A 15410-nucleotide genomic window follows, 5' to 3' on the forward strand; every position below is an offset into this window, starting at 1 on the left:
TTAGTCACCCACAAGCATACCAATCATATGTGGAGGAGGCACGATTAGAAATATATGATTGGCTCATGATATGAATGTCACAAGTGCAGGTGCGAATGTGATTTGCCAAACGGCATGTTCTAGTAGGCCTGGTTTTTGCGAAAATTTTCCTTTCGTCCTTTCAAGCTGAGGAAAAAAAGGTTTCTCTTTCGAAATTCGTACTCCAAGATGTCTAACGATTCACAGGGTAATGGCGCAGGCACCACCGGGCTGGAGTCTTCGCTTTCTAACATGAACGTAAATGCCCCCGCTTCCTCGCCTGCTCCTAATGACAACCCTGGTGCGGCTGCAACCGCGACGGCCGGACCCAAGAAGCGCTATGTGCCACCTCATCTTCGCAACCAGCCGGAGGGTGTGGCGCCTCCGCGATCTGGAGGACGTGGCGCCTCGACGCTGCCTCCTGCCTTTAGCAGCGGCCGTCGCGGATACGGTCCTAGCGAGCCTGCTGCGACAGGTGGTCGCTGGAGCGGTCTGAGCAGTGGCGGTGGCTGGAGTGACCGCGGATCTCGTCGCAATGACGGTTTTGGTTCGTGGAAGGACGGAAAGCACATTATTGGTCCGTCGAATGAGCGCCTAGAGCGTGAACTCTTTGGTGTGGCAGACGACGGCCTGCACCAAAGCACGGGTATCAACTTTGACAAGTACGGCGATATTCCTGTTGAGGCGACTGGTCGTGATGTGCCCGAACCGATCATCGAGTTCACTCATCCTCCGGTGGATGAACACCTGATTTCGAACATCCGTCTGGCACGATACACAACGCCAACTCCGGTGCAGAAGTACTCGATTCCGATCGTTGGTGCTGGTCGCGACCTGATGGGGTGTGCCCAGACCGGTTCGGGTAAGACTGGTGGCTTTCTGTTTCCCATCCTTTCGGCACTGTTCACCCATGGCCCGCCACCGATGCCCCCACAGCCCCCATCGTACGGTCGCTCGAAGGCCTACCCCTCTGTGTTGATCCTCGCACCTACACGTGAGCTTGTGTCGCAGATTCACGAGGAGGCGCGCAAGTTCACCTACCGTTCGTGGGTGCGCCCCGCCGTCGTATACGGTGGCGCTGAGATGGGCGCACAGCTGCGCCAAATCGAGCGTGGCTGTGACCTGCTGTCGGCGACTCCCGGTCGTCTAGTGGACTTGATTGAGCGCGGTCGTATCAGTCTTGCTAATGTGCGTTTCCTGGTGCTCGATGAGGCCGACCGTATGCTTGATATGGGTTTCGAGCCCCAAATCCGACGCATCGTTGTGGGCGAAGATATGCCCGGTGTCATGGACCGTCAGACGCTTATGTTCTCGGCTACCTTCCCCCAAAATATCCAGATGCTCGCCAAGGACTTTTTGAAGGAGTACGTGTTTTTGTCGGTGGGTCGTGTCGGTTCCACCTCGGAGAACATTACTCAAAAGATTGAGTTTGTCGAGGACCGCGACAAGCAGTCGGTTCTGCTCGACGTTCTTGCTGCCATGCCTAAGACAGGACTTACACTGATTTTCGTTGAAACCAAGCGCATGGCTGACATGCTGTCGGACTTTTTGATCTACTCAAATATCCCTGCCACCTCCATTCACGGTGATCGCACGCAGCGTGAGCGTGAGTATGCACTGGACCTCTTCCGCTCAGGTCGCACGCCGATTCTGGTGGCTACCGCTGTGGCTGCGCGTGGTCTTGATATCCCCAATGTGACGCATGTGGTGAACTACGACTTGCCGTCCGACATTGACGACTATGTTCATCGTATTGGTCGTACCGGTCGTGCTGGTAACGTCGGTCATGCCACCGCCTTCTTTAATCGCAACAACCGCAACATTGTCCGCGATCTTATCAAGCTACTACAGGAGGCCAACCAGGAAGTGCCCTCGTGGCTCGAGATGGTAGCTTCTGAGAGCGCCTTTTCTAGTGGTAGCCGCGGCGGTCGCGGCGGTCGTATCGGCGGCGGTCGCATGGGCGGTCGCGGCAGTGGCTTTGGTGGTCGCGACTTGCGGTCCGGCATGGGTGGCGGTAGCGCCTTCGGCCCTCGCAGTGGTGGCTACGGCGGCGGCTACGGCGGTGGCAGCTTCTACAACGGCCCCCCTGCCCCCGACCACGGTAGCAGCGCCGGCGGCCAGTCGTGGTGGCAGTAAGCCAATTACCTCCTGCATATCCTTCAACCAAGTCTTGTACACTTAGGCCGACTTCAGGCTCCTTTCCTTCATTGTTTCGGCATGAGCAGCGGTTAGCGCATATACCAATCCATGTTCGATGCCGCCTCTCATGCGCAACGAAGGCATTTCATACGTTGGTAGATATCATCGTTCCTTTTCAGTTGGAAGACTCCCCTTCCTCCACCATGTGGGTAGCTGTCGCACAGATGACTAGTGGGGCGGTCATTCGCGACAACCTCGCTGTCGTACAGCAACTGATCAGTCGCGCCGCCCAATCTGGTGCTAGGGCCATTTTTCTTCCGGAGGGTACGTGTCCTCCCACGCATTGACACCAGCGACGGACTTCATTGCACCGCCCGCGCAGGTCGCCGAGCTGACTCGCTCGCCGGACAATGCTGCGTTTGTGGAGCAGGTCTGTGCGCTTGCCAAGCAACATGACATATGGGTAAGTGTTGGTGTGCATGAGCCGCCCGAGATGGGAGAGCCGACCCGGTGTTATAATACGCATTTGCTTGTCAATGCAGAAGGCCAGATCTGCGAACGGTACCGGAAGGTTGGTATCCCAAACTCATGAATGCAGCTTCATCTCTATGATGTGAACATACACAGTGGCCCCTCCATCCTTGAAAGTCGCACGACCATCCCAGGGACGCGTCTTGTGCCCCCTGTGCAGACGCCTATGGGCCGAATCGGTGTATGTTGCTCGGGACTCATATCCAGCTCCTGACGTGCTACGATATGCGCTTTCCCGAGGTCTCTCTAACATTACGCCATCAGGGAGCCGATATTCTGACTTTCCCATCGGCCTTTGCCGTGCGCACAGGCGCGGCGCACTGGAGCACTCTGTTACAGGCACGCGCTATTGACACGCAATGTTGGGTACTTGCGGCAGCCCAAGTTGGCTTACATCCTGGTTCTACGCGTACATCGTATGTTCTGCCTTCTGACGAATACTAGATGGGGTCATGCGCTAGTGGTAGACCCTTGGGGCTCCGTCGTTGCCCAGTGCAGGTATGTGACGTGCCCTCACATTTTAGCGACATGCCTCCCCTAGCACCGACTTTCTGCCTCGTCGATATTGTATGTTACTTCCGCTGACCCAGGGCCTGGGCACCATGCAGAAAGTTCGAACTGAAATGCCCCTTTGGGACCAGCGACGTAGTGATGTATATTAGTCGCTCCACGCGAGGCTTTCAATTGTTCTTTCCTCCACAACATGAGCCGCGTGCCGCTGATCATTGAGTACGTTGGGCATACTAACGCCTTTCAGCACAGACCCCGGAGTAGACGATTTACTTGCTATTTTGCTGGTAGGTATCTTGCATGGTAACAATACAGGCACTTGGATCACCGGATGTCATACTCGAGGCCATTACTCTAGCGTTTGGTAACACAACACTGGACTATGCCCACGGCAATATCAAGCGGCTTGCGCATGCTCTTAACGTTGCCAAGCAAGAGGGCTCTATAAAAAATCCCACTTTATTGGAGCGCATCGAGAATGGCATTAACGGAAAGCCCGTCCCTGTTGGTCTTGGCGCCGAAAAGCCACTGGGTGGCCGTCTCTTTACAGCCTCGTACTTCCACGGTCGCGATGGCATGTCGGGTGTATCGTTCCTTGAGGGGAACCCGTATCCTGAGGCCACAGAATCCAAGCTTCTCAGCACGACACCGTCGGATCTGTCAGCTTCCGACCTGATTTTGGATGTACTTAAGCGCCATGAGCCCAACACTGTGCGCATCGCCGCCGTGGCTCCGCTTACGAATGTGGCCCTAGCATACCAGAAGGACCCAGAGACGTTTCGACGAGTCCACTCCATCAGCGTGATGGGCGGGGCGCTGGATGTGCCCGGCAATGTACGTTCATCTATGGATTGACAACAGACCACTCCCTGTGCCGAGTTCAACTTCTTCGCTGACCCTTGGGCTGCGAAGTTGCTGATTGAGCAGGCTCAGCGTGATGGGCCACCATTGCCCATTCATCTCCTGCCTCTGGATGTGACAACCATACACACAGTGCCATACTCAAAGCTCGTGCTGCCCGAGGACCACACCCTCTACAAGAACAGCTACCTAGTGCGCCTTATCTCACTGTTTTTGCACAAACCTCGCTCTGTGACCAACTCGTTCGCACCGAAGGGTGTGCCATTCGATGCTGAAAAGTATGATCTATTTGAGTGCCACGATCCGCTGGCTGTGGCACATGCGATGTATCATGGCATACACCCAGGATGGGACAGCGCACAACGCCCTTTCCTCGTCGAATCGGAGGGCGAGCTTACTCGAGGTTTCTGCGTCGTGGAGTACGTATGATCACATCCTAACGTATCAGTCGCCGTGGCCATGGCGATCTTTATGCAGGCCGCAGTAAGGCCGATGTTGAGAGCGAGCGTGGTCCTCAGAATGAGCATGGCGTACTGGATGATACTGAGGTGCGACCTGTCAAGATTGCGAAGGTCGACCGTAACGCGTCTCCAGTGCCCAATGTGTTTACTGTCACGAAAACGCCTGGGTCACACTGGTTCGAGGACATGCTGCTGGGTTGCATTGACATGAAGCAGTAGCATCAGCGTACATAATCGAGCCGCCCCATGGCGGCAGCTATAGAAACAATCGAACTCCTACGGCACACCAGGCGGACGGAAGCCAGGCGGCGGTCCGAAGCCCGGCGGCGGTCCCATGGGTGGGCGACCAGCAAAGCCAGGCGGCGGCCCTGTCGGCATGCCCGGCGGGGGACCAAACGGGGGTGCACCCATGGGCATAGCAGCACCGCGACTGGCAGGCACTCCCCGTCCCGGTCCAGGAGCCAGCTAAGGGTTAGTTGCATGTCACATACCGATGCCGCTTCGCGCTTTGATTCCGGGGGAGGCGCTTCAACGCTAATGCTTATAACATTTTCGCCGCGCAAAATCACCAGACCCAAAGTCCGCTTCTGTTCTTGGGCCGGGAGGGGCTCGTGGTCGTCTTCGTCGTCGTCACCTTGGTCACCCTCAGCGCGGGCACCCTCCGTTGTGTCGCCATGTGCAATTTTTTGTTTCTTGTTGGGCTTAGCAGCCTTTCTCTTTTTTGACTTGACGCGTCGGAACTCTTCGGTATTTGACAACACAAGATTCATGTGGGTATCAAATGCGAGAAGCTGACCGGTCATCTGGCGGCCATCGTTAAGCGTAATACGCAAACGATAGTCGATAAGGGCCATCATTCGGCCACCCTTAGCTTTTACTGGCGGCTGCTTATTAGCCTAACTCACGCACCATCCTCGTGTAGCGATCGTCGTCTGGCGCCAGCGCAGGGGACCGACAAAAGGCAATGACTCCACGTGACGTCCACGTGGTTTATCGCCTGCATAGTCGAGATGACTTGGACGCGCATGGGCCTTCTCATTCTCTGCTGTATCGATGCCGTTGGACTATGATAAGCTCATTTCTCAAGAGTATAGGCGCAGGCCAAAACCTGCGATCCGTTCGCTTTTGTCTCTAGAAAAGAAGCCTGATATGATTTCATTTCTGGCCGGCAAGCCCAACCCTGAACGTTTTCCTTTTGAATCGATCACTGTGCGACTGAAATCTTCCGCAGTCGAGTCCTCTGATCCTTCGACGGGTGAGCCTACCGAATTGGTCGTTGATGGAGACACATTAGAGCGTGTACTCCAGTATGGATCCACCAGTGGTGATCCTTTGTTTGATGAAGCGCTGAATGACATTGTGTCTGTGGTGCACGGCCGCACCCGCCACGATGGCACGCCTGCAGGAGACTTTGATATTGCCATCGGCACGGGCTCTCAGGACCTCCTGGCCAAGGTATGTACAATGTACGACTCATCATCTAGGCTAGCCTCGCCTTGTTTGATAAAGGTGATACAATCCTTGTCGAGTCACCGATGTACCCTGGGCTTTTGCCTGATCTGGGCGCGCGTGGTATCAATGTCATTAACGTGGATACAGACAAGGAAGGTCTCTCTGCTGCGTCTCTGGCACAGGTGCTCGATAGCTGGCACCAGTCTGAACGTACCATGAAGCTACGTTTCCCCAAGGCTGTGTATACGGTGCCCACAGGCGGTAACCCATCTGGCACAACAGCCTCAACGGAACGCAAGCGCGCTATCCTTCAAATTGTTCGCAAGCATAGCGTACTCATTCTAGAAGACGACCCCTACTATTATCTCTCGTTTGACGGCCTGGACATGGACCCTACCACGCGACCTCGGCCACCCAGCTACTTTGCATTAGAGAAGGAGGACAATGATCCCTGGGGGTATGGATATGTATTGCGGTTTGAGAGCTTCTCCAAGATCCTCTCCGCCGGTATGCGTCTCGGCTTTATTGCTGGCCCCAAACCTATCATTGAAGCCGTGTCTGGGTATATGGCATCCTCGAGCATTCATGCATCCTCGCCCATGCAGGTCATAGCGGCATTGCTGCTAAAACACTGGGGTATATCAGGTTTCCAAACTCATGTGGATGAGGTGGCTCGGCTGTATCAGCACCGTCGCAACGTTTTCGAATCGAAGCTTCAATCGGTGTTGGGTGGCGATGCAAGCCACCAAGGCGCCCTTGCCTCTTGGGTCACACCTGTGGCAGGCATGTTCTTCTGGGTGAAGTTGCACTTGCCACCTGAGACCGACGCGCCTGAGGGCGATTCATCTCAAGTGATTACCAAAAATGCTGTGGACCACAATGTGCTTGCAGTCCCAGGGCAGTCGTTTTATGCAGGTGGCCGCATTACGCCGTATGTGCGCCTGAGCTTTAGTGTCATCCCCGAGGAGAAGATGGAGGAGGGCCTTCGGCGTTTGCGCATGGCCATCGAGGACACTTGGAAGGAGCACGGATACAGCACCATTCCTCCCATGTAACTTTCAGTCAGTAGCAGTATTTGTGTCATTTTCTCGGTCCACCTGATCCAAAGCTGCCATAAATCTAGAGGGTAAATGTCACTGTACGCACATGGCTGCTTGACCCAACCCAAGCTCCTTCATGTAAGCAGCCTGCTCGCTGGCGATGTTCATATAATGCTGAGTATGCTGCAGCGTGACAGCCAATGCATCCATCCGAGAAGACAAGTAAGCATAGTGACGCTCCTTGGCGGACGTCAATGTCACGCCTGACATGGGGATGTTGTGGGTCATGGCGCACCCGTCGCTCCACGCGCGCCAACACGCTCAGTGTAGATGACTAATCAAAAACTACTTCTTCATGGAAAACGCGTTCTGAGGTGAGTCCCAGGGGTACAACGTACCTTGAAACGCGACATGTCTCGCGTCCATTTTGGCTTTGCACTGGATGGAATGGATTGTTTCGACTCAGATGCCTGTGGGGAAGCAGTGGCAGGCGATGGGGACGCAGGGACAGCTGCCTCTGTGGCTTTATGACCATGCGCCACGTCCGACACCTTCGTCTTGATCTGCTCGGAAAGTCGACGGGTACCTGACTTTTCCGTCACCTCTGGCACCGATTCTGGCACCTCAGGCGTTGAGAAGCGAAGATCATACCGTTCTTGTGGGGGCAGCTCCTGGGGATACTTGGGCTTCTTGAGTAGGGGCGGCTTTGCCTTCTTGTTGCCCTTGTTAATCTCTTGTAGATACTCCGCTTGGTACTTTTCCGCCTGTCGACGCTGTTCCACGTGCAGATCTGGAGGCGGGGGCTGCCTTGGCGTACCCATGATGCGGAGACTGTCAATAAAGCCCGTGGGGGTGAATACATGCGATGAGCCCAAGTACACTTCCGTGTTGTTCCGTTTGCCCACCTGGTAGGCTGCACGTATCTCTGAGTAGGTCATACCGCCCGCCATGAATACAATCATGCGCTGCGCAGTTGGGTTGCTCATCTCTGTCAACACGGAGCTTGCGGTCCGCATGGTCGCGCTGGTACCGCCCGCACCCATCGTACCGCTGCCCAAGGAAGTAACGGACTGCGAGCGGCCTTTTTGATGCCACGTAGGCTTGGAACTGCGCAAACTTGTCGTGCCGGCACGCATAACTTGAGATCGTGACGAGCTTGAGCCGTCAAATCCAAATCCGACACGGGCAAGCGGCGAGTCCTTACCACCTGTGGCGCTGATGGCAGAATGCAAAAGACCAGTGGCGTAATCTTGAGCACTCAAGCTAAAGGACATGGACTGATTCATAAGTTGTGTGCCCCGCGACTCTTGAGGTGCGTCGCGTACGTAGGGGAACATGGATTGGTCCAATCGGCTCAACATATGGTCCTCCATCATGGTGCGAATCAATGGTTGGAACCGACTAAGCTCGTATTCGGCCTGTCCAGGCGCCGGAAGCCGAGGCGAGAGGGTTTTGCGTCGCTTTCTAAAGATGGCATCTAGACTGGACGTAGATGCTTCGCGAACGACACGCGCACTCAGGTGAGCGAGGTTGTTGACAGCGGCCATCTCCCCGCCAGTGAGGCGGGCGTGTTGGAAAAGCCGTTTTCGGTCCTCATCATGCACACCATCGCAAAAGAGAATATACAAAGCGATGATACGGACCTTGTCGGAGCCGCTGATCGTAGGGTCGTCAAGCAATGGCACCATCTCCTCGATTAACGTCTTGGGCCGCGTGCCTTCGGGCGTCTGGCCCGTGGCGCTGTTCTGCTCTACCATGGCCTGAGCAGATAGCTTGCTCTTTTCAAACTTGTCCATGCAAAGCTGCGCCAGAGTCAGATGGACCGATAAACGCTGCTTCGTCTGCTGCATTTGCGGCAGGGACGCCAGCATATCGCGCATACCATCGATAGAGAGCTGATCATTAAACTGACTCGCTTCACCCATGTGGCTCTTGAACTCGCGCGTGAGGTACTCAATAGCCTCGGCAATGTGCAGATGTCGGATTCTTGTCCACACATCGTCTTCGTCATTGAGCTCGACGTCAATTTCTTCCCGCTCGCCCTCCGCGTTCTGGAACGAGTGCTTGTATTTGCCGTCTCGAATTTCAACGAGGTCGTACACCATCGCCTGATATGTAAATTCGTGCAAAAATGGCGACCATAGGTCCATGGTTCGATCAGTAATAAAGAGCACACCCCGTGGGCGCCCGGGATCTCCGAGCATTTGTCCATGGCTGGTATATTCATCCAGGGCTGCTTGTACACGTAGGGCAAGCTGCTGCGTGAATGGCATGCCGATCTGTACACGGCCTTGGTCTTGTCCCTTACGGGCATCGTCGGCGGCAAAGGTGCCTTCGACGGTATCAGCCTGGGCTTCCACAGAGAGGGGCCCTAGTACTTTCCCTGGCACATTCAAGTAGCGGATCAATGGGTTTTCATTCAGCGTGATACACACGTTCAACAACGATTGCGTCGCCATGTCGAGTTCATCCTGCAGCAGGGCCAGGGACTCGTCCATGGTAGGCGCAAATTTGGTATCCATCGGCTGGAAAATAGAAAAAAAAGAGGTCGGGTGTCTTAACGAGAAAACCTGCGATTCGATAGCTGGTGTGAGTGAGATGCGAGGCACGTACGCCACATGCTAATAAACAGTTCCACAAGCTGCTTAAGTCGCGGAGCTGCTTTAGACTGCGTGAGCTTCGTCACAAGGTCATCCGATATCGCTGCGTAAGCATGATATGCATACCATCGACGAAAAATATATGCGCAGCTTCATATTTGGGGGGTTCGCCGGCTGGCGGTGCCAAGTCGCTGATGATGCGATCCATGTTCTGTGATGTTGAGCATAACAAATAAATCGTCTCCATGGTCGGCTGAGGATCCCTCGGCTTCTCAATGTTCTCCACCTTGGTAATATTCTGCTCTAGAATGTCGAACATGCGCATGACAGACGACAAGTACTGCATTGTGTACGAGTCGACCACCAAGTTCTTCCATCGTGACGCTGGCTGCACGGTCTGAAATGCATTCAGATACCCTACATGTTATACATAAGAAAACGTACGTTGCTTCACGAGTGTTTGAAGACTCCTCGCGGGCATGGCGTCCGTAGTGGTGTGGATCGAAGAAGACGCACAAGGTAGCCTATCGCGTGGTCCCTGCGCGGACGACCCGGAACGTGACACGGCCGACGTGCTGCAGTTCCGTGGCCTCCACTTGACGGACAATGTCCAACGCCACCGACCCCACCGTACGTACTGCGCGGACCCATTCCTAGGCGCTAGGTATGTCTGCGATAGAGCGTTTGGGCATCAAGCCCCTACGTAGTGGCTCTACGGTCGTAAGTGGCAACGAACAACCATAGTGGGTCAACCGCCCTAGAATTAGTCAGTCGAGGCAGATATGGGCCTGTTCATGTACTATGCTAGCAGCCGATTTATTCTTACAGCCAACAACACGCCCCATTGTACGCCAACATGGCTCACCCTGCGGACTATGCTGCTACCAGGTGGCCCATACGGCGAGCTATTGGATCACGTGACGACAAGACCAGAGTCGGTGAGCGCCCTGCTTCCGTCTCCTTAGGACGATGTCGTTCTTCGGTTTCGATACAGCGCTGCCGCGCGAAGACAAGGCAGCAGCGCTTGCGAATGACGAAGAACGTGCACTCAATGAAAAAATCCAGAAAGCTCTGGATGCCAGTGCTCAGGAAGATGTCGAAGTGTACACATGGGGTCAAGATGGCTACGACGGTTTGGGCGACCAGCTGGACGAAACCAATGATGACTTTAATGAGGACACATTCGGCGCCTTTAGTGAAAATGTCGGAAAGGATTTCGACTTTGGCACAGGCGCGCCCGCTCCCGCGAAAAGCGACAAGAATGCGTCGGCGTTCGCTGCCTCGCTGGACGACTTTTGGGATCTGCCTGGCCAGCCGGCGGCTGACATGGCGCCGGCGCCCCCTGCTGCGGCACCTGTTGTGCCTGAGACACAGCAGAGCGTTGGCGCCCCACGTCCTGCGACACTGAGTGAGATTGAAGCACAGCTCGTGCCGCAAAAGCCCGCGCCGCAGGAGGCCCGTCCGCTGACGCTGAGCGAGGTTGAGTCTCAATTTCTTGTGCAGCGTCGCGCGGCGGCGGCTGTACCGCCTGCGGTCCCTGCCGCGTTGCCACCACACGTGGCACCGGCCTCTATGCCTGCGCGGCCTGTGGTGCCCCTTCCTGGGGGTGTGGTGCCCCCTGGCGTGCCCATGGCTACCCCTCCGGCGGTGCCGCCGATGGGTGTACCTGGCAGGGCGCCGCCGGTGCCTGGCCCACTTGGTGCACCACCACCCAACCCCCAGGCCGCGCATCTCGCACGCATGCGCAGCATGCTAGAGGCGTGCCCAGCTCCGGTGCAGGCCAAGATTTTGTCGCTGCCTCCTCCGATCCAATTCGACTCGCTTGAAGAGGTCGTGCAACGGTATCCCACGCTGCTACGTTCTGAGGCTACGGATTCTGAGGCGGCTATCCAGTGGCTTATGTCGCAGGCGCCCGCGCGTCTCCAGCAGTGGCAACGGGCAGAGGAAAAACGCCGTGTCAAGGCGGCCAAGGTTGCACAGATGGCCCGCTACAATGGTGTTATGTCTGGCTCAGACAAGGACTTTATCACGCGGATCCAGATCAGCCACCTCGTGTCAGCCGACCCGTACACGGATGACTTTTACGCGCATGTGTTCTTCGCGGTACGTGGCGGTGCGCGCAAGGTGGTCGTGCCGGATGGTTCTGTGGAAGCCATCCAAGAGCACAAGCAGGCAGAGCAGACGGGCAAGGGCTCGAGGCGCAAGTTGACGCGGCATGAGAATGCCATGCTTCGTATGCAGCAGCAGGTGGAACGTCTGGTGGATAACCGGAAGAAGCGCGAGGCCAAGGGCGCAGTGTCATCGCTGGAGGGTACGCTGGGCCGCGTGAGTCTGGTCTCTGCGACCAAGCCGCGTCAGATGTTGCAGCTGATCAGCAAGCCGAATGAGGCGCAGGCGCCCACCGCCGAGGCCACGGATCACGAAGATGCGATGCGCATGGCGCTGAAAGGAGCGTCGCTGGGCGACGCGGCGCGGGAGCCTCAGAATGCCACGCGGAAGGCGCTGACGAGGCGCGAGACACTGAGCATTCTGGAGCAGTTGTACTCGCTGACGCTGCGTTTGGAGCAGCTGCGTCGGGAGGCACCTGTCGACGACAGCGAGCTGAAGCAGCTGACACAGCAGCTGTGGAAGGAGCTCCGGGTGCTGGAGCCGCTGGGCGTGTCGGACCCCCATCCATTTGTGTCGCTGCTGAACCATGTGAAGGGCAAGCGATTGCTGCCGCGCATCCTGCGACTGCTGGATGCAGAGCAAGCGCTGACGATGCTGACGATGCTGATCGCGTCGTTCCAGTCCCTGGATGCGGTGCGGGACTATGCCGCATGGGAGCAGTACCAGGTGACTGAGTCGCTGCGGCACATCCGCAGCGCCCTCTCGCCGCAGCAGGCGGCGAACGTGGCACGGAATATTGAGGCGTTCATGAACTCGGTGCTCTTTATTATGATGACACTAATTAGCAGCATGTCACTACGCATCGTCAGTGGTATGCTAGCTTTGCTGATGGAGCGCAATGACGTGCTCTTTTGTGCCAAAACGCGCCCAGGTCTGTCGCTGCTGACCGCACTCCTCTCCCGGGCCGAGTCCCTGAAGCAGGCCGCGAGTGTGCCGCAGGCTGCTGACGCGCCCGCTGCGGACGAACTCGCGCAATGGAACAGCGTGCAAGGTGTGCTGCTGAGCCGTCTCTCGGCGCAGGGGCAGCTGCCGAACCTCTTTTTCTCAACACGTGTACAAGAGTACGTGCCGTTCGGCATCGACATGTACATGGCCGGGCGCCGCCCCGGCAGCCACGCGCCTGACGCCGATGTCGAGGACGAGCCGGCGTGGAACCTCATGGCGCTCTTTGCGATCCACGCCGACCTGGGTCAGCAGCAGGTGCTCGTCCAGGAGCTGCGCGACAAGATTCTCTCGAACGTCATGGCTGCCAAGGAGGCGAGCAGCAAGGGCGGCGCCGCCCCTGGCGCGGAAGACGTACGCATTCGCAACGTCAATTTGCTGGTACGTTTATGTTGCTCACGGTCAGTTGCACGCACTAAATCTCGATGCCGCGCAAATCACACTATAGGGTATCTATGGCTCAAGCTCGTGCGTGCTGGACCAGTCCATGTCCTGGCGCAAGACGCCAGCGAGAATCAGCTCGGGCGAATATACACGCCATGGCGCATCAGGGTGATGCTTCCCGTAGTCCTTGCGCAGTGAGGCGACAACCTTGGCGTCCTCTGCACAGCTCACCACATGCGTTTGTGAATCCCACGTTGCCGTGTCCGTCTTGGCCGTCGCCACACTGGCTTGGCCGCCGGCCGCCTCAACGATGTGCGCCAAAATGTCGCGTGACGGTTGCACATGGCGTGTCAGTATGATGTGGTGCCCCTGCAAAAGGGCACCGGGATGCAGCCGGCTGCGCGCAAGCACGTCAGAGAGCTGAATGCCCCATTGTTGCTCCTTCTTCCGGTCGACAAGCGCATACGATCCGGCTGGAACGACCGCCTTAGCCTTAACCATCGCTCGGACCCAGCTCATTGACACCACGTCCAGGCCCCGGGCAATTGCACAAAGCATCTTTTCGGTGCGTGTTAGCGACTTGGCGACGAGATGTGTCGCTTCCATCATATTGTCCGTGCGTACAATCGACAAAGTGTCTAGCACATGGCGCTCGTGCTCAGAGAGCTCCACAGACGTGGTCGCAATCACGGGCAGTGTGGGCCGAGGTCGCTTGCCTGCATCCTCGCTGGCAGACACCGAGCGCTTGCGCGTGCGCGATGGCTCGGAGGCCGGCGCAGTGTCAGACAGGGGCGCTTCTGCTCCCTCTGTCAGCGTCTCGTCGACACGCTGTGCGTCCGAGAACACGTCTTCGGGGGGCAGAACCACGTGGTCATCTGCCGCGAGGGGTGCTGACACGGACTCCGAGACGTCGTCGTGAGCCGCTTCAGGAACCGCCTGCGCGGGCGTCGGCGGCGTCACAGAGAGGGCCGGCTCCTCGTGCTCCGTGCGGTAGGGTGTGAGGCTCGACTCAGCCACGCCGACATGGCCGACGACAGCACGGAGCTGCGCGGCCCCTGGGAAAGTGATAAATTGGCGCTGCGCCAAGTTCTGGTTCGTCCATGTGGCGAAGCAGCTCTCGAGCCACGTATGATTGACTAGCGGAATGTTCCACTCGCGTGCCTTGGCGACCTTTTCGCCCCGCAGCTCCAACGCTACACATACGCTGTTGGCCGGTGTCATTTCAGGGGTAAACGTGGCGCCCATTTTCGCAATCAGTTCCTTGAGATAGACGCGTGCCTGGCCCGTGTAGTTTGTGAGCGTGATCGTCAGACTCTCAAAGCCAGGTACTGGCGCATGAGGGAAAGGAAAGTGCAAGAGACGGTCGCGCGGCGACGTCATGTGGCCCGTCGATAGCACTTTGACCAACCACGCCAGCGTGCCAATAGTCTTGTCATGCTGCAGCGCGCATGCAAACTCGTCCGACTCGCGGTACCGCGCAACGACAAGGTCTGCGCGCCGCACAGCTGCCTGGACCTCTTTTAAGGGCGCATTCGCCGCTACGACGTCGAGGCAGCGGCCGCCAGCACGCTCAATACGGTCGCGAAGCGAGTGTAGCTGCGGGTGCGACTCGAGAGAGCCACCGTGGATGTCACGCGATAGCAGCACGGCCTTGCCCTCCAATACGACATGGTCCGAGTTTGCTGGCGTTGCACACGGTTCTGACGGCGCAGACTCGGTGGGGCGCTGCCATGCAGCACGCATGCATACAGGCAGCGATGTGGCATCGGCCAGGTCGAACAGGTAGTCATCTTCAGGGAGGAGGCGATTCAGGCTGAATGAGTCGTTGATCCAATGAGGCGCTACCGCTCGGATCTTTATGTCCGGGTGGCTCGCGAGCGCCTGCATCTTGCTGCCCTCGTGCGAGGAGGCCACGAGGTGCGTCACGTCCTCACAGAGGGTCTGGCGGACGCCGCCACCGAGGGAGGTGATAGCGGACCCGAGCATCTCGACATCATGCGGCGAGAGACGCGCGCATGTAATGATAATGCCGCTAAAAATCATCGCAGGGTCCGGCGAGAACAGATGGGGGGGCTGCGGGTGGCCCAGCGCGACAGAGCGGGTGGCCCACCGTGGCTGTGTCAGAGGCAGCGACATACCGTTACAGCGACAGGGCCGGACACATGGTCCGCAGCATCGTTATCGCATGGATCGCATAAGCGCGCCCATTCGCAGTGACTCGTCTCCGTGATAAGGTGCGTGACCGAGTCGCGAAAGCACGCGGCAGGATCGGCAGCGTTGCCGGCCTCCGCAAGGGAAAACTC

General features: G+C 57.2%; 7 protein-coding genes across 7 annotated transcripts; 4 read left to right on the top strand and 3 right to left on the bottom strand.

Moving 5' to 3' along the window:
- Nucleotides 1–207: 207 nt before the first annotated feature.
- On the top strand, nucleotides 208–2154 carry MSY001_0232 (uncharacterized protein; the record flags this gene model as incomplete). The annotated part of the gene is made up of 1 exon (XM_018884476.1): nucleotides 208–2154. The coding sequence occupies one exon, from the start codon at nucleotides 208–210 to the stop codon at nucleotides 2152–2154; it is 1947 nt and encodes a 648-aa protein (XP_018738875.1).
- A 206-nt stretch (nucleotides 2155–2360) lies between these two features.
- On the top strand, nucleotides 2361–4739 carry MSY001_0233 (uncharacterized protein; the record flags this gene model as incomplete). The annotated part of the gene is made up of 5 exons (XM_018884487.1): nucleotides 2361–2481; nucleotides 2511–2587; nucleotides 3514–4032; nucleotides 4060–4478; nucleotides 4508–4739. 5 exons carry the CDS (start codon nucleotides 2361–2363, stop codon nucleotides 4737–4739), a joined length of 1368 nt encoding a protein of 455 aa, XP_018738876.1.
- A 57-nt stretch (nucleotides 4740–4796) lies between these two features.
- MSY001_0234 (uncharacterized protein) lies at nucleotides 4797–5377 on the bottom strand (the record flags this gene model as incomplete). The annotated part of the gene is made up of 2 exons (XM_018884498.1): nucleotides 4797–4985; nucleotides 5012–5377. 2 exons carry the CDS (start codon nucleotides 5375–5377, stop codon nucleotides 4797–4799), a joined length of 555 nt encoding a protein of 184 aa, XP_018738877.1.
- Nucleotides 5378–5573: 196 nt separating this feature from the next.
- Nucleotides 5574–7027, top strand: MSY001_0235 (uncharacterized protein; the record flags this gene model as incomplete). The annotated part of the gene is made up of 2 exons (XM_018884509.1): nucleotides 5574–5975; nucleotides 6005–7027. 2 exons carry the CDS (start codon nucleotides 5574–5576, stop codon nucleotides 7025–7027), a joined length of 1425 nt encoding a protein of 474 aa, XP_018738878.1.
- A 583-nt stretch (nucleotides 7028–7610) lies between these two features.
- Nucleotides 7611–9510, bottom strand: MSY001_0236 (uncharacterized protein; the record flags this gene model as incomplete). The annotated part of the gene is made up of 2 exons (XM_018884520.1): nucleotides 7611–7635; nucleotides 7664–9510. 2 exons carry the CDS (start codon nucleotides 9508–9510, stop codon nucleotides 7611–7613), a joined length of 1872 nt encoding a protein of 623 aa, XP_018738879.1.
- Nucleotides 9511–10581: 1071 nt separating this feature from the next.
- MSY001_0237 (uncharacterized protein) lies at nucleotides 10582–13171 on the top strand (the record flags this gene model as incomplete). The annotated part of the gene is made up of 2 exons (XM_018884531.1): nucleotides 10582–13104; nucleotides 13130–13171. 2 exons carry the CDS (start codon nucleotides 10582–10584, stop codon nucleotides 13169–13171), a joined length of 2565 nt encoding a protein of 854 aa, XP_018738880.1.
- A 5-nt stretch (nucleotides 13172–13176) lies between these two features.
- On the bottom strand, nucleotides 13177–15243 carry MSY001_0238 (uncharacterized protein; the record flags this gene model as incomplete). The annotated part of the gene is made up of 1 exon (XM_018884542.1): nucleotides 13177–15243. The coding sequence occupies one exon, from the start codon at nucleotides 15241–15243 to the stop codon at nucleotides 13177–13179; it is 2067 nt and encodes a 688-aa protein (XP_018738881.1).
- Nucleotides 15244–15410: the final 167 nt, after the last annotated feature.

The sequence above is a fragment of the Malassezia sympodialis genome, genomic scaffold (assembly GCF_000349305.1).
Source record: "Malassezia sympodialis ATCC 42132 genomic scaffold, msy_sf_1, whole genome shotgun sequence".
Classification (NCBI taxonomy): Eukaryota; Fungi; Basidiomycota; class Malasseziomycetes; order Malasseziales; family Malasseziaceae; genus Malassezia; species Malassezia sympodialis.